At 35.5% G+C, this 10909-nt stretch overlaps 1 protein-coding gene across 2 annotated transcripts in view; it reads left to right on the top strand.

Moving 5' to 3' along the window:
- Positions 1–270: 270 nt before the first annotated feature.
- Positions 271–10909, top strand: part of LOC149791533 (CDK5 regulatory subunit-associated protein 3-like) — a 110869-nt gene continuing 100230 nt past the window's right edge. Inside the window, exons 1-2 of one of the 2 annotated variants that reach the window (XM_089970062.1) lie at positions 271–359; positions 8731–8827. In XM_089970062.1, coding sequence (XP_089826188.1) covers positions 8764–8827 — 64 coding nt within the window. In that variant the 5' untranslated portion in view covers positions 271–359; positions 8731–8763. Of the gene's footprint in view, positions 372–8730; positions 8828–10909 lie in introns of both variants that reach the window. The other variant, XM_089970061.1, reaches the window with a different exon arrangement.

Genomic DNA, 10909 nt, shown 5'->3' with positions numbered 1-10909 from the left:
ACAAAACATTAAAGTACAATGATTTCTGAGGAGTGTAACGTTCCATTGCTTATGTGAAATTGAGAAAAATTTTATAAATGAATACAAATATAAGTTACATTTAGTAAGTCAATTCTTTGCTACTTTCTATTTCTAAAGTTAATATATCGAATAAAAAAATAAAAAACTTACATGACCTGTATGCTAAAAATAACAATTCCGGAACTGAGTTTCATATCTGCACCAAATTATGAAAATTACCTCAAAATCATGTTAAACAGAGGCTTATATTGTATATTTCCTGTGAAATCCAGCGGCTTCGTAATCGGGATGCTGTAACATGTCCACATAAACAGCGAAGTGCAACTTACAACCATATGGTATATTTTCAAGTAATTTGCTATGTTAAATTTGCTAAAATTAGTCTCGTTAAAGGTATCAGAGAGTTATTTATTGAACTACCTGATTTTTCAATTCATGGCTTAGCTGACAAACTAGCAGGTAGCGGCTCACGGAAACATTTATTTAAAATCTCTACTGCGGTATGCGTTAGTCCTACCTGTAAGACCCGACGCTGATATTTATGTTGTGGGCCTCAACAAAATCAAAATGTGCTGTGTCTTACATGTAGGACTACGGTATGCGTAAACCTCTGGCACTTATATATAACAAAATAAAGTTGTAAGGTAGTGAAGTATTTGTTTTCTAAACCCATGTAGGTCTAGACTTTTGTGCATTGATAATAAGTTCACTAGCGAACCTATTTATAAGAATTCGCACTGCTAATATTGATATACTGATATTCACCCTAGTCCTGCGTAACATAAAACTAAAACAAAACCAGCATGTGACATGTCTTACATTGTAGGACTAATAGGCACTATAGCCCTACATGTAAGACCTCGACGCAGATATTTATGTTTTGTGCGTCTGGGTCTTATTGCCTAACTAATGGCACTGCTTTGAGGTAATGAAAGTCAAATTTTCAGGAATATCTGACACAACTGGCAACATGGTTTGGTCTAACTACTTTAATGGCTAGATTACAACTGACCAGAACAGTGAAAACACACGCACACTAGTTTCTCACACTAATGTTATTATAAGGCATATAGGGTTACAACTGAGTGAGAGCCTGGAGCTGACCTTAGGTGACCTGTAACTGTCAGACCATTTGTAGCAACAGAATCTTAATACTATACATTACCACAGCAACCAATAATGACTCTTTTCTACAAAGTAAAGTCATAATGATTTAGTCAGACTTTACTGACTGATGTCTTTTCTCAAATAAATTCAAATTCTCACAAAAGAAATGGACCTGTTTTCAAGTTTCGTTGGACTACATTTCATTTGGCTGGAAAGCAATCAAAGCCGGGAATGCCAAAATTGGGTTAAGTTGAAATATTTTTCTTTAACGAAACAAATAAAAATATATTATGCCTATTGGAATTGTAAGCAACGTTTTGTTTTGTTCAAGAAACATATCCCCCAGATGAACCTTCCTGAACATACTTTGGCATACCTTGACTACTGTCACATTTCGACAAATTCAAATGTATGTCAATGGAACATGAAAATGTGTCTATTTGTTAGTGTCAAGATTTTGATTCCACCAGGATGAAAACAGCACAGTAAATATATAAATTACATATCAATTTGTGTGAAGAGTGTCAATATGGGCTGCCAAGTGTACGAGATATTCCTGAAATTTTGACTATTAGTTCTGATGTCAACCGACAGCGGAACACTTTATACAAGGCCGTTATTTGGGTAGTAAGATGTAGCACTAAAACATAAATAACACATGATACGTCTCACATTGTAGGATTAATAGGCATCCCAATAGGTTAGTCCTACAATGTAAGACATGGATCTTGATATTTATGTTTTGGGGTCAACCCCCAAAACATCAATATCACCGTCAATGCCTTATATTGTTGGACAACCCAGTGAATATAACTTAAGTAACAGTGCAAATTCATATTTTTTTTAATGACTTTGGCATATCAAGCCAATTTCTTCAGGACGACAAGCTTTTGAAGACTAACAAGTGATAGAAGGAATTCATAGTTGACAGTTGCTGTCTTAGATTTTTTCTTCCCTTCCATTCTCTATTCTGTGCATGTTGTTTGACTTGCAACACTATCAATAACATACTGTAGCCATAGGACTGACCCAATCAATAAAATGAACAGATCTGCTTCACATTTTGAAGACAGTACATATGACAGATTTTAATATGATTACAATTCAGTCTTGTGAGACCAAACAGGGCTTGAAAAATACTGTTGATGAGTGGTAGGTCAAGGACGTGTCACCCTCACTGGGATCTGACCTGCATTTAGAAAGGTCCAAGATTTTTGAGCCACTGTGACAAATATCATATTCAGTATAGAAGCATGGTTACTTGTATAAGCATTTAAAATTAATAAAGTAATAAAGCAGTTTTTTTAAACAATGCAGTTTTCTTTCTTTACTGATGTAAATCCCAACTAAATTCTTGTAAAGGGTATTTTGTCAGATGATGTCAGATAACATACATATAAGATTTTTTGTGACACTGGCACTGCTGTTGATTTGTCACTTAAAACTATCACTTAGAATGCTGATAAAATATACATTTTTTATTTCATGTTTGATTGGATTCAGATGGGAGTACGCACAAAATGCAGTGAAGTCAGTGCATTTATTTTCACCCAAACTTATAATTTTTTTCTGCACAGTACAAAAAAATTCAAATTCAGAAAATGGTTTTCCTGCTTATTCAACATAATAGAGAGTATTGAATAGGTAAGGAATATGATCTCTTTTCTTTATTCAGTGTAAATCCTGGCTTTAATGATTGGGAAATATGCTATATCAAAATTACAGTCTTGCCAATTGCTGTCTTATGTTCTTTGCTCTTTGCTGTGTTCGACCTGTTATGAAACCCATGACCAGTTTGTTTTCAAGTGTATATGAACTGTGTGAATACAGTTTTCATTATACTTTACATCCTTGTTTGGCTCATTCCTTTTTGCATTATTTTCTTCATTTTTGGGGTTCCTATAGCTTTTCACATTTGCCAGTGGTTGGGAAGCCTAAGTGTAATAAACTCATGACTGGTAGTCTGTTTTGTTTATTGGTTTGTATTTTAGAGTTGTAGTTAGCGACTAATTACAACTTATGATATAGGGCCAGTCAAGATATATGCGTGAACACATTTTTTTAGCCAGCCATTACATTGGTCATCTTGATTTTCATTGAACAAGGCTTCAAGCTAATGACTGGAATTGTCTCTTTCCAAGTAATAAGGTGAAGCCAGTTTGAAGAGATTAGACCTTAAGACTTGAGACTTTGATGCTGTGTAGAAGGTTACATGAATTTAGAAATAAAAGAAAACTAGCTCACACTAACCTTACTTTTCTTATCTCAGTCTGGTTCTCTGTATATGTTTTTCCAGTCTGTCTATCATGTACACAGCAATATTGTTTGCAGACTAAATTAATATTGCTTGCACATAATTTTGCATTCATATTTTTGGAAAGTTTTTCACTTTGTTTGAGAAACAACTATGAGACAGCAGAGGAAAGCTTTTAATTAACATTCTTTTGGACAAGTTGGAGGTCGTACGAACTTCACAGATGTTTATCACTTGGGTATGACTAGGAAAACTGCACATCCTGGGTCTAGGACCACCACTATTTTCAGGCCCTGCCAAAGTGCAGTACTGTAATAGTTTTACCTTTTATATTTTTTTACTCACAGGTTGTAAGGGTTTCTGTACATTTTTCTGTCTTGCAAATGCTTATTGATATTGTGTAATGAATTTAAGTTATGTTCGTGGTCTTCCGCATGTCTGCAGAAAATGTTTCTGCCACTGAAAACTTTTAGAGAGGAGATAATTTCTTGACAAGTCAGATTTTAGGATATTAGTTCAAATTGAATTTTATGAGTTCTTGCTTAGGTTTATGTTTCTTCCTGTAAAAGTGGATTAAGTACTTTGCAGCAGATGAAATCACTCAGTTACTGCCAAAGTCCCAGCTTGGATTCATTAAGCAGAAAGTGTGGTTTCAGCAGCATTAAACTTGGCAGTAAAAAGTGGAAATTACCACATGCGCTGGATTTTGAAGGACCTATTACTAACAAATTAAGTATGCACACAACAAATACTTACATGCCTTCAAGTTTCTTTCCTCAGTGCTCTCTTTAAAACGCTTAAACCTATTTTCTGCCCAAACATAATGGGCCATTTTAACATATATTTCATTATATGTATCTGTTAAAATGTCTTCAGAAATATTTATGCTTGTGAAATGCAACTATATTATGTTTTTGTTGATTGGGCAAACATTTAGAAAAGAGTGGTGAAGTTTGCTTTTTCTTTACTAAACTTAAAAAAATCTTTTGACATTGTTCTGCATGAGTTACTGTAGAGTAAATTATTTCATGACAGAATTGGCCTTTTCTGCTTTCAAGAACAATGCTTGGTGTTTGGTGGTACATTTACTGTAAAACTTTGCACTACCTTAGGGCACATTACTTGATCAAAAGCATTTCTTTGTTTAATAACAGTTGGTTTTAATTGATACTGGAGTTTGACTCTTTGCAGATGATAGTGTAGGATACCACAATCCTACTAAATGACATCAATAAACTAGGATGATGGGGAAAAAAATGTATTGCATTCCAACCCCAAATTGATACCCTTTCAGAGTCTGTTACGATTAGATTTTTCTGAAATAATGTTGTTGTTGATACATGAGATGGACCAAGGTATGTAATGACAGAAAATGATTCTGGTAGGCAGTCAGAAAAGATCTGCATTGAAATCCCTATGATGAATCCCATCATTCTATAGATGTTGCTAATAGTTCTTGCAGGTGAATTATTGGAAATAAGCTATTCTGATTTTACAGCTGTATGATGGTAGCAGGGTTGGGACATATGGCCAGTCTTGCTCACATAGACACTTTTTTAAAGAAATTTTATCTCATTTCCTTTACATGTTGCATCTTAAACCAATGACATTGACAGGAAGCCATCTTTGCCTTCAGACAGTTCCTTGAACCTAACCCCCTCTAGAGGTTTTAATATCTCTTTAGCAAAGGCTAATTAAGTCACCACAGGGTTTATCAAATTTTGTTTTCACCCACTGGTCAGGATAAGTGATTTCCAGAAATTCACTTGTCCCACCTTACTTTTCACTTGTCCCAAAACTTGCCAAGATTTGATGAGCACTTAAATTCAAAGAAATAATAACAAAATAATGTTCAAAATAATTTATTTATTAAAAGAATTTGCATTTGTACAAATAGCTCTGGTCCATTTGCTGAAATGTTCTTTAGAATTTGTAAAGTCACTTGGTTTCATGAATTCCTTAAAGAAGTCTTGAGTTGAATAAGTTACTAATGTACTCAGTGTTCATTCACATTCAGCATTGGGCAGGATTTTAACAACCAGGATTTTAACAACCAGGATTTCTAGCAGTTTGCATAACAGACTCAAAGAAGGTGGAGTGTTCACTAAGATTGTTCCAAGAGTTTCAGCAGGTGGATCCTCAGACTTTTTGTATGCCCTCGTTTTTGTTTAGAACTGCGGATGAATGGCAGGATATGTTTCCTTTTTGAAAATAACTTTAAGATGATTGAGAAAAAGTCTTCAATCCCATATTTCACCAGACCTGCCAATATCATGAGAAAAGTACATGTAGTACTAGTTGAATTTCCAGCCCATGCCAGTTTGGGATATCGTTTACATTATCTGCAAAATGTCTTTCCTTTTAAGTCACCAAATTCATGCCAGGGAAAGCAATCAACCCAATGCAGATAATATCTGTCTTTTACTTATGCTATATTTTGACATTTTTTACGCTGCCACAGATTCAGGATTATGTTTTTGGAAAAATAGTTGTTGTTGTTGTTGTTGTTGTAGGGTTTAATGACATTTTTCAGCACACAATAGGCTATACATGGTGGCCAGTAGTAATGGTGGAGGAAGAACCTGGGAAAACCCCTGGAAAGAACCACTGACCCATGAAAAGCAACTGGCAAGCTTTCTCACATACCCACATTGGCCAAATCCAAGACTCGAACCCACGCAGATAGAGGTGAGTTGGCAGTGATCCGTAATGGAGAGTGCTTTAGACCACTTGACCACTCGGGGACCCTGGAAAATTTTCCTCATAGTTTGTAGCAGTTATGTGTTTTATCCATCCACTTTCACATGAATTTTCCTTTTCTGATCTTCTTGTTACTGACCATGTGAAAATCATTTAGTAAACTCATCTTATCCACAGATTAAATATCAGTTTGCCTGACATTTTATTCAGAGATTAAATATCAGTTTGCCTGACATATTATCCACATATTAAATATCAGTTTGCTTGACATTTTATCCACATATTAAATATCAGTTTGCCTGACATTTTATCCTCAGATTAAATATCAGTTTGTCTGACATATTATCCACATATTATATATCAGTTTGCCTGACATTTTATTCACAGATTAAATATCAGTTTGCCTGACATATTATCCACATATTAAATATCAGTTTGCTTGACATTTTATCCACAGATTAAATATCAGTTTGCCTGACATTTTATCCACAGATTAAATATCAGTTTGCCTGACATATTATCCACATATTAAATATCAGGTTGCCTGACATTTTATCCACATATTAAATATCAGTTTGCTTGACATTTTATCCACAGATTAAATATCAGGTTGCCTGACATTTTATCCACAGATTAAATATCAGTTTTCCTGACATATTATCCACATATTAAATATCAGTTTGCCTGACAACTTCTTTTTCTTGTTTAAATATGGATATTGCTATTGTTAGTACCCCTACTTCATGGACGGCTTTGACCTTGTACCTAAAATACAAATAGAGATAAATCTATCATTAATTAGTGTATTTTGTTTTCTTTAAACACAGTATCTCATGGGGAAGTTGGTCATCTGCATAATGAGATGAAATTTCAAGAATCATTACTGTCATTTGATTATTTCTTTTAAGGAAGCAGCACCAAAGGCAGTGTAAGGTTCTTTTCATTAATTACACTTACTCACTGGATTAAAATCAGAGTCAACCATACATGAAGATCTGTTGTGAGTAAACAGAGTACAATAAAGCCACTTAAAACACTGATGACTAATTATACAGGCTTTGTTTTGTTTGGCATCTTTTCATTTGGTCACATAGCTTAGCACACAGTCATGGGATAATAGAGTGTGATTACATGAACCAGTTATCAATGACCACCATTACATGTGATACAGGATGGTAATGTATACATAGAAGTGATAGAATCAAGGATTCAGTATGCCCTGAAGGCATTAATGGCCAGATAAAGGTAGATTAATTAATTAAATCATGATAATACAAACATGCCTGACTTGTTACAATAGGAAAAAAAATACTGGTCCCAGACTAGCATCTTGGTAAATTTTACTTGTCCAGCTTCAGAAATGAGTGGTCCAGGATGTTGAGCTAGGGGCTTTGATTATCCCTGCACCATAAGAAAGCAGACATAATCTACATATGTATACTAGTTGTCATACTTAAGCATAGGTGGGGTTTTCGTAGCACATTCAGCCTTTGTTTTTTGTCTTTACAAACTGCCTCATTTGATGCAGTGAATGAAACATTACACTTTTGAAGTAATGTAAAATTCATAGCACCATGCTTAGATAATCTGCATAAGTGTCATGAATTATTTGAAAAGAAACTCTTTAATAATAATGTTAACACTTTAAATAAAAGTTCTAAAACTTGATAGTTATATAAATAATAAAAATGGAGTTTCACATCAGCTAAAATGAGAGATCACATGAAAATACTTTATGTAAAACTATGCAATTACATTGAACTGCACTTTCAACTATGATATGAAAATTTGCTGGTAAAGGAAAGAAGACAAAAAGTGTAAATTAATGATGAAAATTTGTGGGAGATAGAGATTGAAACATCACTTTTCTTGTGGTACCAATTGTTGTCATTTACTTTTAATAGTATGAAGAGGTATTGCATTTAACATGTATCATGTGATCTGCTAAGATTTCTGTTATTTGGCCTTTGGCATTGGCTGTGCTCTTGCGATTGCGAGGGAATTTGATGGAAAGGCTAGTGGGAGGGGAGGGTTTCTTGATTAGGGCACCTTTTTCAACCAGAAGGATACTTCTTGGATAAAAAGGGTCTTATTTGGCAACTAAACAACTTAATGCTGTATGTAACATTCTTTGTTTGTTTTGCCCAAAATGACCTCTTTGTTGGTAATTATATTCACGGGTTGAGTAAGTTCATTTAAGTATCAAATTCATTTTTTGTATCAGACATAAAATTTGTGAAAATTGGTTCCTCATGAAAATTTTGAATTTTACTATATCAACACATTATTTTTTGTTGTTTTAATAACATGACATGAAGCAGTCTACCTTATATACTTGCTTATAAGTCAGACTGAACTGCAAACAAGATAGACACTGATCTGTTGTCATATAATGATCTGGCAGATCATGGTGTATGTTCTTTGTTCTGCAGAGTTCTCCTAATAATTGGTATAGACCCAGATGACAGATGTGCCATTACATTATGCAGTAGCATATCTGGTCAGGATCTTGCAGTTTGATCCAATTTATATGCAAGTAGATATAGAAGCCCTCAGAAGTTAAACTACTGCCCCAGTTAGATCACATTACAATCCAAATTCCTACCTGGCATTATCTCCATTCACTTGTAAATCCTTTAATTTTTCAGATCAGAGATCCTGACTAAAGTGAGCAGCATAAGATGGCACAACAAAACCAGGAGCTGGAAAATCTGCCAATAGACATTCATTATAATAAGCTACTTGGTAACTAAATTTACTGAATTATTGCTGCAGAACTGTGAAGGAGAGTAGGCTGTGGGTTGAATGGGACAGTATAGAAACACAAAGAGGGCAAGGATTTGGTTGAAAGTGGCAGTGTAGGACACATGTATAGGGTATGGGTTGAAAGTGGCAGTGTAGGACACAAATGTGTAGGTTATGGGTTGAAAGTGGCAGTGTAGGACACAAATGTGTATGGTATGGGATGAAAGCAGCAGTATAGGACACAACGAAGGCAAGATATGGGTTGAAAGTTGCAGTATAGGACACAGATAGGTATGGTATTGGTTGAAAGTTGCAGTATAGGACACAGATAGGTATGGTATTGGTTGAAAGTTGCAGTATAGGACACAAAGGGGGCAAGGTATGTGTTGAAAGTGGCAGTGTAGGACACAAATGTGTATGGTATGGGATGAAAGCAGCAGTATAGGACACAACGAAGGCAAGATATGGGTTGAAAGTGGTAGTCTAGGACACAAATGGGTATGGTATGGGTCGAAAGTGACAAAGTAGTACACAAAGAGAACCGAGTATGGGTTGAAACTGGCAATGTAGAACCAAAGAGGGCAGTGTATAGGTTGAAAGTGGCAGTGTAGGACGCAGAGGACAATATATGGGTTGAAAGTGGCAGTGTAGGATATAAAGAGGATAGTGTATGGGTTGAAAGTGGCAGTGTAGGATATAAAGATGGCAGGGTATGGGTTGAAAGTGGCAGTGTAGGACACAGAGGACAATATATAGGTTGAAAGTGGCAGTGTATGACACAAAGAGGATAAGATATGGGTTGGAAGTGGCAGTGTAGGACACAGAGGACAAGGTATGGGTTGAAAGTGGCAGTGCAGGAAACAAAGATAGCAGGGTATGGGTTGGAAGTGGCAGTGTAGGACACAGATGACAAAGTATGGGTTGAAAGTGGCAGTGTAGAACACAGATGGGTAGGGTATGGGTTGAATGTGGCAGTGATGGAAACAAAGAGGATGGGTTATTGGTTGAAAGGGACAGTGGGGGTCACAAATAGGGCAAGGTATAGATTGGAGGTGGCAGTATAGGACACAAAGAGGGCAATGTATGGGTTGACAGTGGCAGTGTAGGACACAAAGGGGGCAATGTATGGGTTGAAAGGGGCATTATAGGACACAAAGAGGGCAATGTATGGGTTGAAAGTGGCAGTGTAGGACACAAAGGGGGCAATGTATGGGTTGACAATGGCAGTGTAGGACACAAAGGGGGCAATGTATGGGTTGAAAGGGGCATTATAGGACACAAAGAGGGCAATGTATGGGTTGAAAGTGGCAGTGTAGGACACAAAGGGGGCAATGTATGGGTTGAAAGGGGCAGTGTAGGAAGATTTAGATCTCTCCTTGAATGACATTCCTGTCAATTCTGGGTTAACTTGTGAAAATCACATTGCAGTACTTTTGTACTACAGGTGTTCGGATTATCAGAATATTGTAAAATTCATTTTTTTAGCCAGTTTGCAGATCTGTTATTGGTCTGATGAAGGACAGGAGAGAATGAGGGTCATCAGATGGTTAAGCAGCAGTTGAGCTTTTCTTGTTAAAACTAAACTTGTTGATCATAATATGATCTGTATAGTACATACTTACATGTAGCATTTAATGTTTTTAAATAAGATGGCCGTTTTGCCCAGTTATCAGCCTTTAACTAAATTCATACTTATCAGCAGAGTTTATGTTAGCAATAGCTATAGTCAGTGGATGCATCCATTACAGGTGAACCTTAATAAAAATACATTCCTTGTCAGTCCCCATTGACATAGGAATATATTCTTTTTGAGGGTATCGACTAACACCATGCAAGATAAAAGTTTTGGATATAATGTCAGGAAAGTTTTTTAATGATGAGAAACTTTCTCCAAATATATGTATTTTATTAAAATGTTTACATTGTTAGTTTTCTACCATGATTTCACTTAATCTTTTATTTTATATCCTTTATAATTTAAAATTTTTTTTTTCTCCTTTAGGAATAATTTTATTTACAACATTTTAATCAGCACTCCAGAACATTGATGATGTGTCTATAAACCCAAAAGATACACATATT

This window comes from Sinohyriopsis cumingii, chromosome 9 (genome assembly GCF_028554795.1).
Source record: "Sinohyriopsis cumingii isolate HCF-2022 chromosome 9, ASM2855479v2, whole genome shotgun sequence".
Lineage (NCBI taxonomy): Eukaryota > Metazoa > Mollusca > Bivalvia > Unionida > Unionidae > Sinohyriopsis > Sinohyriopsis cumingii.
The sequence above is the reverse complement of the archived record's forward strand: the minus strand, read 5'-3'. Positions and strand labels throughout refer to the sequence as shown.